Below are 24,778 nucleotides of genomic sequence, written 5' to 3' on the forward strand. Positions count from 1 at the left end.
GCTCTCTGCTGCCACCTCTGTCCATGTCAGGAACTGTCCAGAGCAGGAGAAGTTTGCCATGGGGATTTGCTCCTGCTCTGGATGGTTCCTGACATGGACAGAGGTGTCAGCAGAGAGCACTGTGGTCAGACTGAAAAGAACTATACAACTTTCTCTGTAGTATACAGCAGCTGATAAGTACTGGAAGATTGGATTAAGAATGGATTAAGATTTAAGAAATAGAAGTAATTTACAAATTTGTTTAACTTTCTGGCACGAGTTGATTTGAAAAAAAAAAAAAATGTTCCACTTGTTTCCACCAAAGTTCCCCTTCAAGTAATGTAGAAATAGTAAATATTAAAATTAAAGGAATTTGTTAAAAACAATTCTACTTGTCTTGTTTGGTTTAGCAGATTTCTCCTGTATTACGTCTATAGAGATATGTGGGGAAATTCTTTACATAAGCTTCGCAAAGAGCAGCGAAGAGATGAGTGATACCAAGGTCCATGACAGGGAGAAGCCTACAATAAAATATGAAAACATTTTATCAGTAAGTATCATTTGTTAGGTTCACACATTACATAGGTTTAGAAAATGTGACAAATATTTTTTTCTGGTTTCGCAAAGGATTATATAGTAAAATCACTTGTCCTACAAAAAAAGGCCCTTGCATGACTCATTGTAAAAATAAAAATTTTAAAGATTGGGAGAAATAGAATGTAAATGCTAAAATGGAATTCCCCAGCATACGCAGGGGTTTAGCTACCAAAAAAAAACTACATTTGTGACCTAATTTCAAACAATAATAAAACAACGTTTGTAGTTGGGGTTACATCACAAGTAACATATTATGTCATGAATATTTAATACAATAAATGTATTATTTATTTGTTCTGAAAAAAGACATTTCAAATATAATTAAATACTTACGGTCGGTGGCTCCAGAAGTGGGGTCGCTTTCTATTTAAAAAAAAAAAAAAAAGGTAAATGACATGCATATATATTTTATTACAGATTAATACATGCAATATTAAATAAGGGGGAGGGTTATTGATGGGGATAGACTAAATACATGAGCCAAGCTGTAAAAATTAAAAAGAAAACCAGTTTACTGTCTAAATATACTGTAGACCAATTAGAATATACAGCGCTGAGGAATCTGTGTTCGTATACTTATGCAAAGTGTTCAATTTATGTATCAATAGCTCTTAATGTTAGTCAATTGTTAATAATACAATACAGCAAGGCAGACTGGCCCATCCAAAGTACTACACCTATTGGTCCAGAATCTCGCAAAATAAGGTAAACCTAAAATAGCAAGACACCAAAGCAGATGACAACCCTATTTAAATCTGAGTCAATCACTTGCCACTAGAGGCAATTGACTCATAGGCTGCTGGCATTTATCATTGTGCTTACACTTTTTTTTTCCCAACTCTATTTGGTGCTATTATGGCTTTTTTTTTTGCACCTTTTTTGCGCCTTTTGGTTTACATATTTCTGCTAATTTTGAGTTGTGATCCACTGATTTTGGCAATATGCATGATATTGATGGGTTTTATGAACTGCACCTTTTTGTGAAAAGGAGCCAAACCACCGAAAAGTCTCTAAACTACACCAGACCAGACTTAGCTTAGCTTTTTGGTGTATGTGAAGAGAGAAACTTCAGAAAATGTGACCTGCACAAAATGTATCAAATGCCCTGCAACCATTTAATAAATTTGGTGCTCTTACACATTACCAGCACACAAAAAAAAAAGGTGTAAAAAAAAATGCTTCACTTACTCTACAATGATGAATGCCCCCCATAGAGGTGCACTGACAAATGTACTAAGTAGTATAGGAATAATCATAATGACCATACTGAGATATAATGTCCTAGCACATTTTACAACACATATCACAACAATAAAATGTTGAGAATTTACTTACGAGCCTCTAGAGGCAGCCTCACAGTTGCCGCATATTTTGGTGCAGATGATCCAAGATCTTTTTTATTACAATTCTGTGCCATAAAGAAAATATCATTATTCAGTGTTCATCTAGAAGGGGTATACGGTGACTGTGTTAAACATTTTTTTTACTGAACAATAAAACTGAGAACAGTATAATAGCACATATTCCAATATAATAAAAGCATTAAAGGGAGAATTATTTTTATCTTTAGTCATGCTCAGGGGGGCATAAAATAATTTACGAAAATGTCCTCACCTGCCAGTGACCCGATCCAGCCAATGATTGGCAGGGCATATATTTCCAGCAGGGACTGGCACCAATGGAGCAACACAGCAGGGTACTAGTGGTAGGTATTTTTTTTTTGTAACATATTTTTATTCAAAGCCCTGAGCACAATTATAGATACAAACAATATTCCAGAGAGCACCTTTAGTTTCAAATATTACAAATACTCAGTATAAGAGGTGTTTCATGAGTACATCCTATACTGATAAATATATTTAACATTATCTTATGTCAGTTAGGTAAAAGGTCTGCAGAAAACAAACATTTTTTGTGAGATTGGGACATCATAAATACCAGGAAAAAGCAGTGAACAGAGGAGACCGCTGACGTTGAAGCATCAGGTTCGGGGCTCAGAAGGGGTGAGTATAGCTAGTTTATTGTTTTTACACCACCCTCAGACATGGATAAAATATTTGTTTTCCCCAGACAACCTCTTGAATCTCATTAGTTAGAAACTTTGAAGAATTATGGATTAATGAGGTACTTCGGCTGAAGGTTTTTTTTTTGTTTATAAAGATGCCCTGCCGGTTTACTGAGCTGCACTGAGATGCATCTCCCCCTGGAACCAGAAAGAGAATAGTACCGGGGACCAAGGCATCGATACTGGAAGCACCGAGTAGAGCGGGAGGTAAGTAAAGGTAAACTAAGGTGAGCCACTGAAGGCCCCTTTCATGCAAGCGCATCTTGGACCCTAATACATTTTTATTTATTTTGCTTATCGTAATAGAGAGCTAATGTCAATCTATTCATATGGGTACATAAAATATAGCCAGTATGTGCTTTTTTAATCTATTTTGTGGATGGAAACATCCATTACCATCTATGGAGAAAGTTATGACCACAGATATATCCATATGTGTTCATCAGTATGTCATCATGTCAATATGAATGCAGTCCTGAAGCAATACTGATGGAAAAGATCTCCAAATATAGCACCACTAAAAATGTCAACTCATCCCGCAAAAAAAATAAAATAAATAAATAACCTTCACACAGCTCATTCATTACGGCTCTTAAAATCTGATGAAAATTTTTGGGTGAAAATGTTATAAACCAAACACTCAATATACAAATTAGGTATCGCCATAATCGTACAGACCTAGGCCTGCTGAATAAAGTGTAAATGTAATTTATTCTGCATGAAGAAAGGCATTAAAAAAAAGACAACATTTGTAAAATTGCTGCTAAATGCATAAGCTCTTTGACTTTCTAAAAAATAAAAAATAAATATAATAAATTATATCAACATAAAGTAAACATAATGTAAATGTGAATAAATAACTAATTTAGTTGGCATCTTTTTTTTCAGTCAGGGATTTTTTAAGTTAGAAAAAGAAAAGTTTTTCCTGTTTTTCACAAAGAAAGCTGAATGTATCGACCATAATTTACCACTACAGCTGATTCAAAGGAACATGACATGTTATTAGGCTAAATATTTCCTAAATTAGAAATCGATTATAACTTCCAAAGTTAAAAATCATAAAGGGAAAGTTGAAGTCAAAGAAGGAAATGAAACCTATTTTCAAGTTTCTAAGAAATGAACATATGTTGGCAAACAAAGAAAATAGAGGAGAGCACACCTAATGAACCACTAGCTGGGGGCATGTATGCTGTGTAGCACAAGGATCCAGTAGCAAAGTGCTACCTGCCGGGTGCACGCAATCAAGATATAGGATCAGATAATCACACAATACAAGAACGATAACATGGACTCACCGCTGGTGCAGTGTCTAGGCGTCCGTCGGTCCGGGGTTTCGGGCCAGCACACCGGAATGTGATGAAGTGCTCAGAGGCCTCTGAGCACTTCGGCAGATCCCGGTATGCTGTCCAGAGATTCCGGACCGACGGACACCTAGACACTGCTCCAACGGTGAGTCCATGTTATAGCTCTTGTATTGTGAAAGTTATTTCACTATCTTTCTGTGGCCTTTCATGCTTTCCTTCTGCTTCAGATACAAACTGTCTGCTCTGTTTTCTTTTTAAGGCCAACCAGGGTCGGCGCTACCATAAGGCAGCTTGTACTTTCCCTCCACTATCAAAGAAAGCACACAGAATACAGGATTCATGTAACTATTATTTAAAAAAAAAGTGAATTCCCACTGAAAGTTGCCTCCCTAGGAAAGTAAAATAAGTGGAGATGTGTACAAAATACATCTTTGCCTGTGTAGACAAATATCCTTGCGCCAACCCTGAGCCCAACTTTTCTGGCCCAGACACTCTAGCCGGAAATTCAGCAAACTCTGTCTCCCTATCACTACACATTGTTGACTTTAACTCCTCCCACATAGTGTACATAGGAACAGGAAGTCCATTATAGAATGTACACCAGACAGGAAGTTGGGCTAATAAAAACAACAGAGCAGACAGTTCACATCAAAAGCCAAAAGAAAGCATTAAAAAACAGAGAAAGGTAGTGAAGCAACTTTATATACTAATAAAAGTTAATTTATTAGACAGTTAAAAATAGGTTTACCTAAGCTGTGGCCCTGTACTTATTTTTTCAGATAGTGTTTATGGGAGTATGGTAAGAAAAATTGTTTAAAAAAAATGGTTAAATAAACTGTAGAACATAGATTCATAACACAAAGCCCATGCTAAACACATTAATCTTTAGTAGGTGGCATTTGTATAGATGTCTTTGGCAATTATATGTATAGTTACAACACTCCTAGACATTGTTCATGTTCTGTTCTACTACATTGTGTGTTGCTTTTGACTCACATGACAAAAACAATTGTGTTTAACTTATGGCCCTAGGGTAATAGATCAAACATGCTTACCACTTCACAAGCAGAAGTGCAGATCGTAACATCTGCATAGAGATTTAACAAGTCTTGACCAGTGATCTTGAAGACTTTCAATGCAAATCTTGTTAGAGATCCATTTCCATTTTGAAGTACAGAAATCTGGTCACCATAAGTAGGGTCTGGGCACCTAAACACAATGGACGTAGATAGAAATACTTACATAGCTGTACACTTTCTATTGTAGAATAGTTTTCTTTACATCTGACTCATATTTGTTTATCATTCATATATATTTGTCATTTGTAAAATGTCTATTATATCAATGATATAGTATTACATTTTAGGGAGCAGTAAAGCTAAAAATGGTGAAAGAAACCAAGAAGGGGCCATAACAGAATACAGAAAACTAGTGTATACGCACATACATATGTATAGAAAATATTATACACAAATACTGGCTTGTCACAAAGTCACATTCAGCAAGCGCATAGTGCAAGGATCAATTGACAAGATTATAACTCTATAAGAACTGGAGTTTATGAAATTATAAAATTGACACAATTCTATCTACAGGATAGATGGATTGTAATGGATTTTCTGCATATTAAATAAGCCTAATAAAGCCAAAGGGCTCAATCACATACTAATACCTAGAGTATCCTGCTATATGAATGTTGTTTCTTGCATTTGAGCTTAAAGGGAACCTCTTGTCAAAATGTAAATAGCCATGAATTATTTATGGTAAAATCTTCTTCCTCACATTCCCCAGGAGACGTTCTTGCCCCAGGGATGGTGAGTATATGAAGTTAGTAAGTGTCCTCTGCCAGCCTGTAAGTAGTCCGCTGGGCAGGGAGTTATACTCAGCTAGTCCCTTCTGCTTGGGCTGTAATGATGCCCCCTCAGTGTGATTGACAGCCCTCGTCACTGCTCCTCTCTCTAAGCAGACAAAGCAGAGCGATGATGTATGCTGTGCTAGGGCTGTCAATCACTTTGAGGAGGTGTACCTACAGCAGTAGAAGTAGGGACTAGGAAAGTAAAGCTCCCCACCCAGGGGACTGCTTACGGGGCCGATGGGGATACTTTTAAACATCATATCCTCACCCTCCCTGCGGGCAGAAACGTCTCTCGGGATGTTGATGAAGACTATTTTACTACATATAATGCATTGATGCGCATTGCTACGCATTATATAGGGTAAAATCTGATGACAGGTTCCATTTAACATTTTTTTCTCTATGCTATTGCATTAAAATAACACTGAATACTTTGTGCAAAAGCAATTAACATCTTTAAGAAGCCTAAATATGAAAAGCAAGAAGAGCGTACCCATCTGTTCCACTTGTTAGATTAAATAGTAACCCATCCTGGGGGGTAGATCCACCTGGGGTGGCATATAATCTTATCACTTTAACAGCAAAACTGTCTGCTTGCAGGTTTGGTATCCACACTTGAATATAAATGACTTGTTCCACAAATAGCACAGTGTCTGCCGTAACTGGGACTGTAAAGGAACTATCTGTAAACGCTGCCATAGTTATTGGAAAACTTCCAGTTACACCTGGCACTGATAAGTCCGTAGTCCTGAAAAACACATAAGAAACACATAAATATCGTTGCAAAGTAGATATGAGCAACATCTATCTACCTATGTTGATTTTTATGTACTTTATGTACATTAATGAGAGTTAACAAAAAGGATAAAATTGCTCAACTTTTCTATGCCAGGACTTGTGTGGAAAGTGATTTGTTTCTGATTATGCCAATTAGCTCTCCCCTGGAAGGAATAAGGCTTGCTCTTTTGTGCCACCTATTGGAGGTGACATCCCATCAAGTTTGTATACATGTATTCTTTAAGAGCCTTAGTAGATGACTGGGGATTTAAAGTCAAGCCAAAATCCCCCCAAAAAACAGCTGTTGATGGGTTGTTGCCCATTGACAGTATATAAGCAGGGTGTTGACTGGTTAGCAGAGATGCCTTTGTTGTAAGACTGAGGGGGTAATATTTTTCATTGAAAAGAGCACCAAAAGGTGTGCGGAAACTTGTAGGCCATTATTGAAAAAAGGGTATGCAAAGTAGCTCTGTCCCACATGCAAAAGAGCTTACTTTCTGATGCTACTGAGAAAGTTCTTTTCTTTTTTAATTTCTTTTCTGTCTGTCCACAGTGCTGTTTTGGACAGTTCCTAAAATGGACAGAGGTGTCAGCAGAGAGCACTGTGGTCGTGACAGAAAAGAAGTCCCAAAATAAAATAATTTCCTTTGTAGTATACAGCCTCTAATAAGTACTGGAAGGATTAAGAATTTTTAATAGAAGTAATTTACAGATTTGTTTACCTTTCTGGCATCAGTTCATAAAAATAAAAATGTTTTCCACCGGAGTACCCCTTTAGTTGCTTTAGACTTTTATGGTACGTTCACACGAGCGGAACCCCAGCGTATTTTAAGCTGCAGATCCGCTGCTGAAGGACCAAAGCATGGTGCTACAAGCAGACACACTGCCATAACGGAGTCGCAACGCGCATGCGCAGTATACTCGCACATCGCGGCAGCTCTCAGCCTAGCTCATAGAGGAGGGGGAGCGGCCGCGACTTGCACATCACTTAAGTGTGTCTGATCATAGCAGCGTGTTGCTGATCTGAGCAGGCACATGTAAAAGCACCATACAGCAGTTCTTCAGGGGCGGATCTGCAGCGTAAAATACCCTGGGGATCCACTTGTGTGAACGTACCCTTAAGACGGCTAGAACTTACCCTGTTAAAGGTTTTAAGGTTACATTAAGTGAAACTGGAAATGACAAGGGGTAGGCACAGCTCAAGTTCACGGAAGCGTTATTTCTAGTAATGATAGTTCGTTGCTCAGCATAAATATGCAGGATATTGGAATATATGATATGAGTGTCATTTACCTGAGAATAAAAAAAAAAACAGGACTATGATGTAATTTTCATCTAAGAATCACATAATAGAAGGTCGGCAATTAATAGAAAAGCATTTACATATTGCTACTTGTGTCTGCTTATGAATTTGTAATAATATTAAACTAAACTTTAGTGAATCATTATAAAAAGGACATAGAGCACATAGATAAACTAGAGCAGGTGCAGAGGAGGGCGACCAAGGTTATTGAGGGAAGGTGGACTGCAGTAACAAGACAAGTCATCAAGTTTAGGATTATTACGTTTGGGAAAAGATAGCTCAACGTACAGCATATCTGAATGGACAGTACAGAGATCTTTCTAGTGATCTTTTCATACCTAGGCCGGTAACTATGACAAGGGGGCCTCCTCTACATCTACAGGAAAGAAGGTTTCACCATCATCACTAGTTTCACTGCTTTTTACTATAATTTATTGATCAAGTGAAAGAGGCACCTTAATTCCTTTCTTCAAATTATATTACATATTATTATGGGTATTAGATTTCTGGAGGTCCAATGTTGAGAAGGAATTTTTCTCCCTGATATGAGACAAGTAACATCTGCTTCATATGGGGTTTTTGCCTTCCTTTGGATCAGTACAGTAGGGTTATATATTGGTTTTCATGGACCTTTGTCTTTTTTATAAGCTTTTCAACTACGTAACTATGTTACCAAATGTAAACCTGGGCTGCAATATTGCAATTTTCAGTAAGAATTAAAGGGTACCTTTCAACTTTTGATATATTATAGATTGATGTATGCAGAATAACTTTTCAATAGCATGTTGTGAAAAATATGCTTCTTTCTATTTAATTTTCCACTTTGTAAAAATGACCACTACCAGTCCTTGATGCAAGCCTTTTTGTAAATTTCAGACTAATGCTGGAGTCCTAAATCTCAGACTGCAGATGGGACAAAGACAAGCTCAGCACTGCTCCCTGCCAGGGAGCAGTGCTGAGCTTGTCTGTGTCCTGGCTGCAGTCTAGGATTTAGGACTCCAGCAGTCTGAAATCTATAAAAAAAAAATTTAAAAAATTACTTGCGGCCAGGACTGGTAGGGAGACGCCTAGTGGTAATTTTTTCAAAGTGGAAAATTAAATAGAAAGAAGCATATTTTTTTTAAAACATGCTATTGGAAAGTTATTCTGCATACATTAATCTATAATATATAAAAAAGTTTTTTTGATGACAGGTACCCTTTAAAGGAGAATTTAAGTGGCTTACTTGTCTACTTGTGCAGTGAGTGAGCAGTAGAAAATATGTCACTGCATAACAAGGCTGATTCGCCTAGAACTGTAGTTTACTAAAGACTCAGCTTAATCATAAAATCTTACAGAATTTCCTGGATACGCTGGCAGAGTGGGCAAGAAGGTGGCAGATAAAATTTAATGTTAATAAAAGTAAAGTATTGCACATTGGCCGCAATAATAATATAACTGTAGATAAGCGAAAGAAAACGGCATATACAAGAGAGGACGCTCAGTATTCTGGTTACAGGTAAGCTAAGCAGCAGTACTCAAGGTCAAGCAGTAACTGCAAAAGCAATGCAATTTCAGGGTATATAAAAAGAGATAGAGAACCCTGTAATTCAAAGACCACATCTTGAATATTGTATTCTGTTTAGGGCTCCACATTTTAAGAAAGTATGCTACCTGGAGAAGGTTTATTTAAAATAAACTTGATGTAGTTGCCTGGGTTCACATACAGTATTTCGTCTCAACATAGAACTCATTATGGTCCGCGTTTTAGTCAAAACCCAGAGTGGGTCCGAAACATCCCAAAAAAATGTACAAATATTTCCATCAGGCTAGGTTTCCACACAAGCTTTTTCTGGTGTTTTTTGGAAAACTTCCACTGCTGTTTATGAGCCAAAGTCAGAAGTGTATTCAAAAGGGACATATAATGAGAAATATAAATGAAGGACTTCTACTACTCTTTCCTACTGGATCCACTTCTGTCTTTGACTCAAAAACTGCAGTGGCTGTTTTCCAAGAAAAAAGGCCAGAAAAAAAAACTGTGTGGAAACCCAGCCCTATAGTTTCTCTCTGTGACAGTTACAATTGTGGTTTTGAAACAAAAAAATACTGACTAAAATGAGAACCAAAATAAGGATAAAATACTAACCAAAATACTAGGTGTAAACCTAGCCCTACATGGAGAGGCTGGAATTATTGGCCTTATTTAGCTTATATTAACATATAGAAATATACACTGCTCAAAAAATAAAGGGAACCCTTAAACAACACAATGTAACTCCAGGTCAATCACACTTCTGTTAAATCACACTGTCCACTCAGGAAGCAACACTGATTGACAATCAATTTCACATGCTGTTGTGCAAATGGAACAGACAACAGGTGAAAATTATAGGCAATTAGCAAGACACCTCCAATAAAGGAGTGGATCTTCAGGTGGTGACCACAGACCGCTTCTCAGTTCCTAGGCTTCCTGGCTGATGTTTTGGTCACTTTTTAATGTAGTGGTAGCATAAGTCGGAGTCTACAACCCACACAAGTGGCGCAGGTAGTACAGCTCATACAGGATGGCACATCAAAGCAGACTGTGGCAAGAAGGTTTGCTGTATCTGTCAGTGTAGTGTTCATGGAGGCATGGAGGCGCTACCAGGAGACAGGCCAGTATATCAGGAGAAGTGGAAGAGGCCGTAGGAGGGCAACAACCCAGAAGCAGGACCTCTACCTCTGCCTTTGTGCAAGGAGGAGCAGGAGAAGCACTGCCAGAGCCCTGCAAAATGACCTCCAGCAGGCCACAAATGTGCATGTGTCCACTCAAATGGTCAGAAACAGACTCCATGAGGGTGGTATTAGGGCCCAACGTCCACAGGTTGGGGTTGTGCTTACAGCCAAATACTGTGCAGGATGTTTGGCATTTGTCAGAGAACACCAAGATTGGCAAATTCACCACTGGCACCCTGTGCTCTTCACAGTTGAAAGTAGGTTCACACTGAACACATGGGACAGACGTGACAGAGTCTGGAGACGCAGTGGAGTACATTCTGCTTCCTGCAACATCCTCCAGCATGACTGGTTTGGCGGGGGGTCAGTAATGGTGTTGGGGGGCATTTCTTTGGGGGGGCCGCACAGCCATGTGCTTGCCAAAGTTAGCCTGACTGCCATTAGGTACCGAGATGAGATCCTCAGACCCCTTGTGAGACCATATGCTGGTGCGGTTCACTCTGGGTTCCTCCCAATGCAAGACAATGCTAGACCTCATGTGGCTGGAGTGTGTCAGCAATTCCTGCAAGAGCAAGGCATTGATGCTATGGACTGGCCGCCCGTTCCCCAGACCTGGATCTGATTGAGCACATGTGGACATCATGGATGCTTTAGTCCTTATGGATGCTTTAGTCCAGGTCTGGGAGCACATCCATCAGGAGACCATCTGCCACCTCATCAGGAGCATGCCCAGGTGTTGTAGGGAGGTCATACAGGCATGTGGAGGCCACACACACAATGAGCTTCATTTTGACTTGTTTTAAGGACATTACATCAAAGTTGGATCAGCCTGTAGTGTGGTTTTCCACTTAGATTTTGATTTCCATTGATAATTTGTGTGATTTTGTTGTCAGCACATTCAACTAGTTCATTCATTCAGATCTAGGATGCATTATCTCAGTGTTCCCTTTATTTTTTTGAGCAGTGTATGTGTAGTCAATAAAAGTAACTGAAGGAGAATAAAACATCAATACAGGAGACAGTTCTTTACAGTTAGAGTAGTGGGCCTACAGAATGCACCTGCCCAAGAGGTAGTAATGACACATACACTGACATTGTCATTTGTCAATTAAAATAATACACAGATAAACTTGCCAACCACGTGTCTGTTGGCAACATTTGTTGAACTATGTCTTGTACTTACAAGGAGAGTGTTTCCACATTTTGCAGTGTTCATTGGATTGTGGAAGCCTACTTGAACTTCTCCATCTACCAAGTAATCTCTGCTTGCACATTCAGAACCAGTGAGGTTATTCAATGCCAAATTTGAGGTGTTAAACAGGTTCTTTTGCAGTTGGCATTTTGAAATATAAATTGTCATCTCTCCATTTGAACAGTTTACAGTCGGATTTGGTGGTGTCACTAAATAAGGGGAAAGAATAAAAAAAATATATTATATATATATATATATATATATATATATATATATATATCTATATGTTTCTCACACATGTACACATAATAATATACCATTTGCAGGCAAAAACAACTGTGTTATAAACACAGTTGCAAGAAACCTGCATTCATTACTAAAACAAATTGCCTGATTCCTAATGTCTCAATAATAGACAAACACATTGTAATTAAACTATTAACACACAACCGGTTGTACTCTTCATATCTATTAAAGGAGTTAACTGGTAGGAGAGATATTTTTTCAGAACAAGGATCATACTACAGTATATAAAAAAAATCAACTTGTACTGATCTCCAGTGTAGAGAAATCATGACACCTGGGCAAGAAGAAAAATTGGGGCCCGCTCAGCCAATCACTGCCTGATGCGGGACATCACTGAGGCCAGCGATTGACTGAGCAGCAGTACGACACACTGGGTCCCAATGTCAATTTCGACCCAGGCATCATGCTTTCTCTCAGGAAGAGGATTGCAGCCAGGTACTGAAGCAAGACACTGGAGGCACAGCAGGAGTGCTAGTGGTAAGTTCAGGTTGATTTTTTATTATATATTGTAGAATGAGCAATGTTGTAAACCCTCTCACTGGATAACCCCTTTAACCCCTTAAGGACCGGAGGTTTTTCCGTTTTTGCATTTTCGTTTTTTGCTCCTTGCCTTTAAAAAATCATAACTCTTTCAAATTTACACCTAAAAATCCATATGATGGCTTATTTTTTGCGCCACCAATTCTACTTTGTAATGACGTCAGTCATTTTGCCCAAAAATCTATGGTGAAGCGGGAAAAAAAATCATTGTGCGACAAAATTGAAAAAAAAACGCTGTTTTGTAACTTTTGGGGGCTTCCGTTTCTACGTAGTACATTTTTCGGTAAAAATGACACCTGATATGTATTCTGTAGGTCCATACGATTAAAATGATACCCTACTTATGTAGGTTTGATTTTGTCGGACTTTTGGAAAAAATCATAACTACATGCAGGAAAATTAATACGTTTAAAATTGTCATCTTCTGACCCCTATTTTTCCGTGTATGGGGCGGTATGAGGGCTCATTTTTTGCGCCGTGATCTGAAGTTTTTAACGGTACCATTTTTGCATTGATAGGACTTATTGATCACTTTTTATTCATTTTTAAATTATATAAAAAGTGACCAAAAATGCACTATTTTGGACTTTGGAATTTTTTTGCGCGCACGCCATTGACCGAGCGGTTTAATTAATGATATATTTTTATAATTCGGACATTTCCGCACGCGGTGATACCACATATGTTTATTTTTATTTTTATTTACACTGTGTTTTTTTTTTTATTGGAAAAGGGGGGTGATTCAAACTTTTAATAGGGGAGGAGTTAAATGATCTTTATTCACTTTTTTTTTTCACTTTTTTTTTGCAGTGTTATAGGTCCCATAGGGACCTATAACACTGCACACACTGATCTTCTATGTTGATCACTGGTTTCTCATAAGAAACCAGTGATCAACTGTTACGCCGAGCGCTCCGGGTCCCCGCTCCTCCCCGGAGCGCTCGCTTCACCTCCTCCGCTGCAGCGCCCCGGTCACGTCCTCTGACCCGGGGCGCTGCGATCCTGCTGCTAGCCGGGATGCGATTCGCGATGCGGGTAGCGCCCGCTCGCGATGCGCACCCCGGCTCTCCTACCTGACTCGCTCCCCGTCTGTTCTGTCCCGGCGCGCGCGGCCCCGCTCCCTAGGGCGCGCGCGCGCCGGGTCTCTGCGATTTAAAGGGCCACTGCGCCGCTGATTGGCGCAGTGGTTCCAATTAGAGTTATCACCTGTGCACTCCCTATATTACCTCACTTCCCTTGCACTCCCTTGCCGGATCTTGTTGCCTTAGTGCCAGTGAAAGCGTTCCTTGTGTGTCCCTTGCCAGTGTTTCCAGACCTTCTGCCGTTGCCCCTGACTACGATCCTTGCTGCCTGCCCCGACCTTCTGCTACGTCCGACCTTGCTTCTGCCTACTCCCTTGTACCGCGCCTATCTTCAGCAGCCAGAGAGGTGAGCCGTTGCTAGTGGATACGACCTGGTCACTACCGCCGCAGCAAGACCATCCCGCTTTGCGGCGGGCTCTGGTGAAAACCAGTAGTGGCTTAGAACCGGTCCACTAGCACGGTCCACGCCAATCCCTCTCTGGCACAGAGGGTCCACTACCTGCCAGCCGGCATCGTGACAGTAGATCCGGCCATGGATCCCGCTGAAGTTCCTCTGCCAGTTGTCGCTGACCTCACCACGGTGGTCGCCCAGCAGTCACAACAGATTGCGCAACAAGGCCAACAGCTGTCTCAACTGACCGTTATGCTACAACAGTTGCTACCACAGCTTCAGCAGTCATCTCCTCCGCCAGCTCCTGCACCTCCTCCGCAGCGAGTGGCCGCTCCTGGGATACGCTTATCCTTGCCGGATAAGTTTGATGGGGACTCTAAGTTTTGCCGTGGCTTCCTTTCCCAATGTTCCCTGCATCTGGAGATGATGTCGGACCTGTTTCCCACTGAAAGGTCTAAGGTGGCTTTCGTAGTCAGTCTTCTGTCCGGAAAAGCCCTGTCATGGGCCACACCGCTCTGGGACCGCAATGACCCCGTCACTGCCTCAGTACACTCCTTCTTCTCGGAAATCCGAAGTGTCTTTGAGGAACCTGCCCGAGCCTCTTCTGCTGAGACTGCCCTGTTGAACCTGGTCCAGGGTAATTCTTCCGTTGGCGAGTATGCCGTACAATTCCGTACACTTGCTTCAGAATTGTCCTGGAATAATGAGGCCCTCTGCGCGACCTTCAAAAAAGGCCTATCCAGCAACATTAAAGATGTTCTGGCCGCACGAGAAATTCCTGCTAATCTACATGAACTTATTCACCTAGCCACTCGCATTGACATGCGTTTTTCTGAAAGGCGTCAGGAACTCCGCCAAGATATGGACTCTGTTCACACGAGGCGTTTCGTCTCCTCGGCTCCTCTCTCCTCTGGTCCCCTGCAATCTGTTCCTGTGCCTCCCGCCGTGGAGGCTATGCAGGTCGACCGGTCTCGCCTGACACCTCAAGAGAGGACACGACGCCGTATGGAGAACCTCTGCCTGTACTGTGCTAGTACCGAACACTTCCTGAGGGATTGTCCTATCCGTCCTCCCCGCCTGGAAAGACGTACGCTGACTCCGCACAAAGGTGAGACAGTCCTTGATGTCTACTCCGCTTCTCCACGTCTTACTGTGCCTGTGCGGATGTCTGCTTCTGCCTTCTCCTTCTCTACAGTGGCCTTCTTGGACTCTGGTTCTGCAGGAAATTTTATTTTGGCCTCCCTCGTCAACAGGTTCAACATCCCAGTGACCAGTCTCGCCAGACCCCTCTACATCAATTGTGTAAATAATGAAAGATTGGACTGTACCATACGTTTCCGCACGGAGCCCCTTCTTATGAGCATCGGATCTCATCATGAGAGGATTGAACTTTTGGTCCTCCCCAATTGCACCTCGGAGATTCTCCTTGGACTTCCCTGGCTTCAACTTCATTCCCCAACCCTGGATTGGTCCACTGGGGAGATCAAGAGTTGGGGGTCCTCTTGTTCCAAGAACTGTCTAAAACCGGTTCCCAGTAACCCTTGCCGTAACTCTGTGGTTCCTCCAGTAACCGGTCTCCCCAAGGCCTATATGGACTTCGCGGATGTTTTCTGCAAAAAACAAGCTGAGACTCTACCTCCTCACAGGCCTTATGATTGCCCTATCGACCTCCTCCCGGGTACTACTCCACCCCGGGGCAGAATTTATCCTCTCTCTGCCCCAGAGACTCTTGCCATGTCCGAATACGTCCAGGAGAATCTAAAAAGGGGCTTTATCCGTAAATCCTCCTCTCCTGCCGGAGCCGGATTTTTCTTTGTCTCCAAAAAAGATGGCTCCCTACGTCCTTGCATTGACTACCGCGGTCTTAATAAAATCACGGTTAAGAACCGCTACCCCTTACCCCTCATCTCTGAACTCTTTGATCGCCTCCAAGGTGCCCACATCTTCACTAAATTGGACTTAAGAGGCGCCTATAACCTCATCCGCATCAGAGAGGGGGACGAGTGGAAAACGGCATTTAACACCAGAGATGGACACTTTGAGTATCTGGTCATGCCCTTTGGACTGTGCAATGCCCCTGCCGTCTTCCAAGACTTTGTCAATGAAATTTTTCGTGATCTATTATACTCCTGTGTTGTGGTATATCTGGACGATATCCTAATTTTTTCTGCCAATCTAGAGGAACACCGCCGGCATGTCCGTATGGTTCTTCAGAGACTTCGTGACAACCAACTCTATGCCAAAATTGAGAAATGTCTGTTTGAATGCCAATCTCTTCCTTTTCTAGGATATTTGGTCTCTGGCCAGGGACTACAGATGGATCCAGACAAACTCTCTGCCGTCTTAAATTGGCCACGCCCCTCCGGACTCCGTGCTATCCAACGCTTTTTGGGGTTCGCCAATTATTACAGGCAATTTATTCCACATTTTTCTACCATTGTGGCTCCTATCGTGGCTTTAACCAAGAAAAATGCTGATCCCAAGTCCTGGCCTCCTCAAGCAGAAGACTCCTTTAAACAACTCAAGTCTGCCTTTTCTTCGGCTCCCGTGCTCTCCAGACCTGACCCTTCCAAACCCTTCCTATTGGAGGTTGATGCCTCCTCAGTAGGAGCTGGAGCTGTTCTTCTACAAAAAAATCCTTCCGGGCATGCTGTCACTTGTGGTTTTTTCTCTAGGACCTTCTCTCCAGCGGAGAGGAACTACTCCATCGGGGATCGAGAACTTCTAGCCATTAAATTAGCACTTGAGGAATGGAGGCATCTGCTGGAGGGATCAAGATTTCCTGTTATTATCTACACCGACCACAAGAACCTCTCCTACCTCCAGTCGGCCCAACGGCTGAATCCTCGCCAGGCCCGGTGGTCTCTGTTCTTTGCCCGATTTAATTTTGAGATTCACTTTCGTCCTGCCGATAAGAACATTAGAGCCGATGCTCTCTCTCGTTCCTCGGATGCCTCAGAAGTTGATCTCCCTCCGCAACACATCATTCCACCTGACTGCCTGATCTCCACTTCTCCTGCCTCCATCAGACAGACTCCTCCAGGAAAGACCTTTGTTTCTCCACGCCAACGCCTCGGAATCCTCAAATGGGGTCACTCCTCCCATCTCGCAGGTCATGTGGGCATCAAGAAATCTGTGCAACTCATCTCCCGCTTCTATTGGTGGCCAACTCTGGAGACGGATGTTGGGGACTTTGTGCGAGCCTGCACTATCTGTGCCCGGGATAAGACTCCTCGCCAGAAGCCCGCTGGTTTTCTTCATCCTCTGCCTGTCCCCGAACAGCCTTGGTCTCTGATTGGTATGGATTTTATTACTGATTTACCCCCTTCCCGTGGCAACACCGTTATTTGGGTGGTCGTTGATCGATTCTCCAAAATGGCACATTTCATTCCTCTTCCTGGTCTTCCTTCTGCGCCTCAGTTGGCTAAACAATTTTTTGTACACATTTTTCGTCTTCACGGGTTGCCTACGCAGATTGTCTCGGATAGAGGGGTCCAATTCGTGTCTAAATTCTGGAGAGCTCTCTGTAAACAACTCAAGATTAAATTAAATTTTTCCTCTGCATATCATCCCCAGTCCAATGGACAAGTAGAAAGAATTAACCAGATCCTGGGTGATTATTTGCGACATTTTGTTTCCTCCCGCCAGGATGACTGGGCAGATCTCCTTCCATGGGCCGAATTCTCGTATAACTTCAGGGTCTCTGAATCTTCCTCCAAATCCCCATTTTTCGTGGTGTACGGCCGTCACCCTCTTCCCCCCCTCCCTACCCCCTTGCCCTCTGGTCTGCCCGCTGTGGATGAAATTTCTCGTGACCTTTCCATTATATGGAGAGAGACCCAAAATTCTCTCTTACAGGCTTCTTCACGCATGAAGAGGTTCGCGGATAAGAAAAGAAGAGCTCCCCCCGTTTTTTCCCCTGGAGACAAGGTATGGCTCTCCGCTAAATATGTCCGCTTCCGTGTCCCTAGCTACAAGTTGGGACCACGCTATCTTGGTCCTTTCAAAATTCTGTGTCAAATTAATCCTGTCTCTTATAAACTTCTTCTTCCTCCTTCTCTTCGTATCCCTAATGCCTTTCACGTCTCTCTTCTCAAACCACTCATCCTCAACCGTTTTTCTCCCAAATCTGTTCCTCCCACTCCTGTTTCCGGCTCCTCGGACGTCTTCTCGGTCAAGGAGATTTTGGCTGCCAAAAAGGTCAGAGGAAAAAATTTTTTTTTAGTAGACTGGGAGGGTTGTGGTCCTGAAGAGAGATCCTGGGAACCTGAGGACAACATCCTTGACAAAAGTCTGCTCCTCAGGTTCTCAGGCTCCAAGAAGAGGGGGAGACCCAAGGGGGGGGGTACTGTTACGCCGAGCGCTCCGGGTCCCCGCTCCTCCCCGGAGCGCTCGCTTCACCTCCTCCGCTGCAGCGCCCCGGTCACGTCCTCTGACCCGGGGCGCTGCGATCCTGCTGCTAGCCGGGATGCGATTCGCGATGCGGGTAGCGCCCGCTCGCGATGCGCACCCCGGCTCTCCTACCTGACTCGCTCCCCGTCTGTTCTGTCCCGGCGCGCGCGGCCCCGCTCCCTAGGGCGCGCGCGCGCCGGGTCTCTGCGATTTAAAGGGCCACTGCGCCGCTGATTGGCGCAGTGGTTCCAATTAGAGTTATCACCTGTGCACTCCCTATATTACCTCACTTCCCTTGCACTCCCTTGCCGGATCTTGTTGCCTTAGTGCCAGTGAAAGCGTTCCTTGTGTGTCCCTTGCCAGTGTTTCCAGACCTTCTGCCGTTGCCCCTGACTACGATCCTTGCTGCCTGCCCCGACCTTCTGCTACGTCCGACCTTGCTTCTGCCTACTCCCTTGTACCGCGCCTATCTTCAGCAGCCAGAGAGGTGAGCCGTTGCTAGTGGATACGACCTGGTCACTACCGCCGCAGCAAGACCATCCCGCTTTGCGGCGGGCTCTGGTGAAAACCAGTAGTGGCTTAGAACCGGTCCACTAGCACGGTCCACGCCAATCCCTCTCTGGCACAGAGGGTCCACTACCTGCCAGCCGGCATCGTGACATCAACGATTATGCCGCATGACTGCTCATGCCTGGATCTCAGGCACTGAGCAGTCATTCGGCGATCGGACAGCGAGGAGGCAGGAAGGGGCCCTCCCGCTGTCCTGTCAGCTGTTCGGGATGCCGCGATTAGCCGCGGCTATCCCGAACAGCCCGACTGAGCTAGTAGGGAACTTTCACTTTCACTTTTAGCCGCGCGGCTCAGCTTTGAGCGCGCGGCTAAAGGGTTAATAGCGCGCGGCGCCGCGATCGGCGCTGCGCGCTATTAGAGGCGGGTCCCGGCTTCACTATGACGCCGGGCCCGCCATGATATGACGCGGGGTTACTGTGTAACCCCGCGTTATATCAGAAGAGAAGGACCAATGACGTACCGGTACGTCCTTGGTCCTTAAGGGGTTAAGTAAATGTTCACAGTAGGGGATAAATTTCTGATTTCAGGGGGTCCGTCTGCTAGGACTCCCCGCATTCTCCCGTACGGGGACCCAGCTGTACTGCAGTGTGTGACATTTCGCACACAGAAGGTCAGCTGGTCCAAACATGCCCCCTCCATTTATCTCTGTGGGAAAGGGAGAGACACAGCTTTCAAACGGAGGCTTTACTGTGTATAAGACAGACGGAATTATCTTCACAGCTAAGGCCAGATTTCTCAGAGAGGTGGCCAAGACCCAGAAGGACCTCGCAGCTTGCCGGACCAATATACTTGTAAATAACTTGACTTGAGATTGGACTTGACTTGACTATATGCAGGACTTGACTAGTTTCAGTGACAGTAGACATAGACTTGAGATTTACTGGAATGATTGATCACTTGAACTGAGTGATTGCTGTGCTCAGTAGAAGGTGGTAAGAGAAGAGAGTGAATTGTATTGGCCGCCCCTTTATATAGTTGGGGCTGGACTCAGGCCAATTGGTCAAGCTGCGGGTCGTAGGTTAAGCTGGTGCTCTCTGGGAGAACATGTGACAACAAATCATGTGACAACATAACATGTGACACTTTCACAGGTCCTTGAGACCTACCACAGCAACTCACAGGTCCTTTATACTACTTATAGATAAAGATACTGTCTAGGCATTAAAGAGATTTACACAACATTCTGTAAACAACAGGGGGAGACCATGCAGGGGCCCCCAGGTCACTGAGGGTCTCAACCTGACAGGGCCTAAGGGTAGTACAGGACAATGTCCTGTACTGGGACATCACAAAAGCCTTTGACCCCATATATGAAATCCCAGTGGGGGGGGGGGGGGGGGGGAGAGCGGATAAAGCATACATTTCTTAGAACTGGACATCTTCTTTAAAGCTTTTTTACACGGGCCAATAAACAGGGAAATGAGCATTTCTAGGAATGATCATTCCCAGAAATCGGCTGTGTAAGCTGCCAACAATCAAGCAAACTTTCATTTGTCAGCTGACAATCTTTTGTGCAGCCCAAAAAATCGTTGTTATCGACCTCTCATTGGCCATGTCTAAACAGTGGATATGCGGCCAATAACATTGAATTTAAAGGACCTGCAGGATTGATCGAGCCTTGTAAGGCTGTGTTCACACATTTCGTTTTTTATTTGCAATTAGGGAAAACAAAGCCATGAATGGATTTTATATGAAGTGAAGTCTCAGTCTTCCCTTTAGACATCTCCTCCATTGTGAGCTGGTCCTGACTTCAATCATTTTAATTAAAAACCTGAACATATGAACATACAAACAAAACAAAAAACATATAAAAAAAAAAAGATCCCCAATCTTGCTCATCGCCAGTCATTTGTTGCCTCCGTTCAGAACTAAAAAAAAGTAGTGAGTGAACCCTTGAGTAAAATAATAAGCAGCATCCACCAAATGTTTCCTGTAGCTGCTCCTGCCCATGCAGGAAGCTGTAAAGCGGCACAGAGAGGGTATATAGAGGACATTCTCACCGAGAAGCATTGCTGCTGCTATGAGCCAATTCCTGATAACAGTATGTATACAATACCTGATGAATTATATTTAGAGAGGTCGCAGTTACAGTCGACGGATCCCTCACAAAGCTGTTCACTTGCATACACTACAAGAATAAATAATTAAAAGAAATATGGTAAAACATGATATACTGATGATACTAATAACAATTAGTTTAAAATGCATATACCCACATTTATCATTTATTTTATGCAATATGCCCTTTGTTTTTCTTACCTGACAAAACAGTGCTCAGCGCCACAAGCAATGCTAGAAAACTCTTCATTGTGCCTGGAATATGGAGGTAAATGAGAGTTAATGATATGGATTCATTTAGGGGTTTTAACATATTCATTCCACTTTCCAGCATGGCCACACATTGGTGCCCAATTATTTTATGCCCAATGGTTCTTGGTTCTCTGTTATTAACAACTTCAGATGTTAGAGCAGCCTCCTGACTAGAGCCAGGATCAGAAAAGCCTCTGTTCCTTGCTATTTAAAGGGTAACTGTGATCTTGCCATCCTGCTCGTTCAGATCAGTCATGAAGTTACACATTGCATGTTGGCTGATAGGTTGATAAGGCAACTGTCTGGCACCCTGCGCGTTCTGTGCAGGAGTCCAACTGAAAATTGATTGGTGCATGGAAATTATGGGGCATTGTGCAATGCATTACTTTATGCCCAATCTGAAGAACAAGTGGCAGTTCTAGAATACAGGTACCCTTTGATCAAAGTGGACTAAACTTTTTAGGTGGGTCATTGAATTTCCTAGTTACCTTATCAGAGATGGTGGATACCCTCTGCAGTCAAAACTTGGGACCTATAAAGGACCTTAGGGCTGTCTGTATTGCCCTAACAGCAGCCTGTTTTATACAGACACAGATTATAATGCATAAAGGACAATGCTAATACATAATTATTATAAAATGACGTTGTAACATGGTTAATGATTTTTATTCTCCTCGATCATGATAAACCACCAACTGTCTTTATTTTTATTATTTTTTAGTTTTTTACATTGATATTGTCTGTGTCTTCTTCTCAGACTCACTGAGCTCCACACATTGGGTAGGGGCACTCCCTAACAGGTGTGACATCATCTAAATACCTGCTGGGAAGAACTTCTACCCTCACTCTGCTACACACAGCAGAGAGCAGTTCAGTGCAAGATGGGCTGTGATGGGCTGAGGCCAACCACCCCTCAGCTCTCGGCACTGAACTCTACAGTGTGTCAGCTCTGCCCAGCAGCTTGTAAACAAAAATATGAAATACTCAGCACAATATAAAAATCTATATTTATCACTGCTTTTTGATCATCATCATCATCATGACTCTAGCACAGCTCAAAGGGAATTTTCAACACTATACACTCTATACACTGTGCGGACCTAAGGTCCCAGGTCTACATTCCCTGACTTTTGTCTCTGCTAGGCTGCTGCAGGAAACAATCTGCAAGCAAGACTTCAGGCAGGACCAGAAGGAGGACACCTGGTGGGCTAAATAATATAGAGTTAAGAAGTACATAAGAAAATTTATTCAAATAGGCTATCTATAACATTAATTTTTATTACTAATGACAGGTACCATTTAAACATAGTCTGCCAACTACGACAATGTAGAAATCATAAGGTAACAGAGACAACAGGAAGCATAACGCCTGTACAATGTACAATTTGAGATAGGGTATGTTTACACACCAGACTTTCATTTTAGCGTTCACTGCAAAAATCCAGGCTGGGCCTTGGATTTCTGTCTTGAAGCAAATATTTGCTATGGTAGTGCAGCAGATCCATTGCATTTTATTGCATGTGAACAGGCTTCCTGAAACCTCATTCACATATATGGGATGTGGATTGTAATCACATTTCACACAGATTTAATTTTAGAATCTTCAAACCGAAAAGGCACCAAATCTGAGCTTTGTTATCAGAGCCTTAGGTTATGTTCATATGGTGGACTGTCCACATGGAAAATTTCCATGCAGCATTCCATCAACAACAGAGCGCCGGCAGAACATGCCAGCACTAGGACCGCTCGGAAATGAAGCCTTTCATAAACGACAAAAAAAGAACATGATTAATCTTTCTTTCTACAGTCATTGAGCTTGGACTCCCATTTTGTTGAGTGGATTAGGCAGTGACTAAGTGACAGACAACAGAGGGTTGTAGTCAATGGAGTATATTCAGAGCAAGGTCTTGTTACCAGTGGGGTACCTCAGGGATCTGTACTGGGACCAATTTTGTTTAATATCTTCTTTAGTGATATCACAAAAGGTCTTAATTGTAAGGTGTGTCTTTTTGCTAATGACACAAAGATATGTAACAGGGTTGATGTTCCTCGAGGGATGTGCCAAATGGAAAAGAATTTAGGCAACCTAGAAGAATGGTCAGAACTCTGGCAACTGAAATTTAATGTGTACAAGTGCAAGATAATGCACCTGGGGCGTAAAAACCCTCGGGCAGAATATAGAATATTTGACACAGTCCTGACCTCAGTATCTGAGGAGAGGGATTTAGGAGTAATTATTTCAGATGATTTAAAGGTGGGAAGACAATGTAATAGAGCAGCAGGAAACACTAGCAGAATGCTTGGATGTTTAGGGAGAGGTATAAGCAGTAGAAAGAGTGAAAGAGAAAGTGCTCATGCCGCCGTACAGAACACTGGTGAAGCCTCACTTGGAGTATTGTGCACAGTACTGGAGGCCGTATCTCCAAAAGGATATATATACTCTAGAGAGAGTTCAGAGAAGAGCTACTAAACTAGTACGTGGATTGCAGGATAAAACTGCAGAGTCAGATTGCAGAGACAGAGGGGATATAATTGAGACTTTTAACTACATGAAGGGAATCAACACGCTAAAGGAGGAGAGCATATGTAAAAGAAGAAAAACTACCAAAAGTGGATATAGTTTTAAATTAGAGGGGCAAAGGTTTAAAAGTAATATTAGAAAGTACTACTTTACTGAGAGTAGTGGATGCATGGAATAGCCTTCCTGCAGAAGTGGTCACTGCAAATACAGTGAAGGAGTTTAAACATGCATGGGATAAGCACAAGGCTATCCTTCATATAAGATAGGGCCAGGGACTATTGATAGGATTCAGTTTATTGGGAAGTCTAGATGGGCAAAATGGTTCTCATCTGCCGACACATTCTATGTTTCTATTTCCCTACCTGATCCTGGTGAAACCTCCACCTGGGGCCTAATCAATGAAGCAGCAGAGAGGGGAAGTCTGTTTAGTAAGCAGAAAAACAGAATAGTCTGGGATCTCCCTTAGACAGAAGTGGCTGTTAGAGGGGGAGACATTGTGTCCATTGCCAGGCATGCACAACAAGGGACACAAGCGGACTCCCGGAGTTAGAGCAGTGGCACTGGTAACATACAGCAGGTGGCTGCATGAATGGGACTTTATGTTCAAATGGGAACTGTATCTTATAAGGCTGCAGGACTCATTGTTTTTAACCTCTTAACGACAATGGACGTAAATGTTAGTCATGGTGCCGTGGTACTTAAGCGCACCATGGCGTACATTTATGCTCCGCCATGAGCTGCAGGTCCCGGCTGCTATCAGCAGACTTTTTTTTAAGAGCAACAATAATAGAAAAGTCTATAATCATGGGTATCATTTTAATTGTATTGACCCACAGAATAAAGAACACATGTTATTTTTACCGTAAATTGTATGGCGTGAAAACGAAACCTTCATAAATT

At 42.7% G+C, this 24,778-nt stretch overlaps 1 protein-coding gene across 1 annotated transcript in view; it reads right to left on the reverse strand.

Moving 5' to 3' along the window:
• Positions 1 to 249: 249 nt before the first annotated feature.
• Positions 250 to 24,778, reverse strand: part of LOC130356234 (pancreatic secretory granule membrane major glycoprotein GP2-like) — a 54,169-nt gene continuing 29,640 nt past the window's right edge. The window contains exons 2-10 of the mRNA XM_056557447.1: positions 21,307 to 21,360; positions 21,104 to 21,175; positions 11,758 to 11,975; positions 7,716 to 7,870; positions 6,294 to 6,548; positions 5,001 to 5,154; positions 1,912 to 1,984; positions 910 to 939; positions 250 to 500 (exon numbers count right to left, since the gene is read on the reverse strand). Of these exons, the coding sequence (XP_056413422.1) occupies positions 436 to 500; positions 910 to 939; positions 1,912 to 1,984; positions 5,001 to 5,154; positions 6,294 to 6,548; positions 7,716 to 7,870; positions 11,758 to 11,975; positions 21,104 to 21,175; positions 21,307 to 21,355 (1,071 nt within the window). The 5' untranslated portion in view covers positions 21,356 to 21,360 and the 3' untranslated portion in view covers positions 250 to 435. The remainder of the gene's footprint in view (positions 501 to 909; positions 940 to 1,911; positions 1,985 to 5,000; positions 5,155 to 6,293; positions 6,549 to 7,715; positions 7,871 to 11,757; positions 11,976 to 21,103; positions 21,176 to 21,306; positions 21,361 to 24,778) is intronic.

This window comes from Hyla sarda, chromosome 2 (genome assembly GCF_029499605.1).
Source record: "Hyla sarda isolate aHylSar1 chromosome 2, aHylSar1.hap1, whole genome shotgun sequence".
Lineage (NCBI taxonomy): Eukaryota > Metazoa > Chordata > Amphibia > Anura > Hylidae > Hyla > Hyla sarda.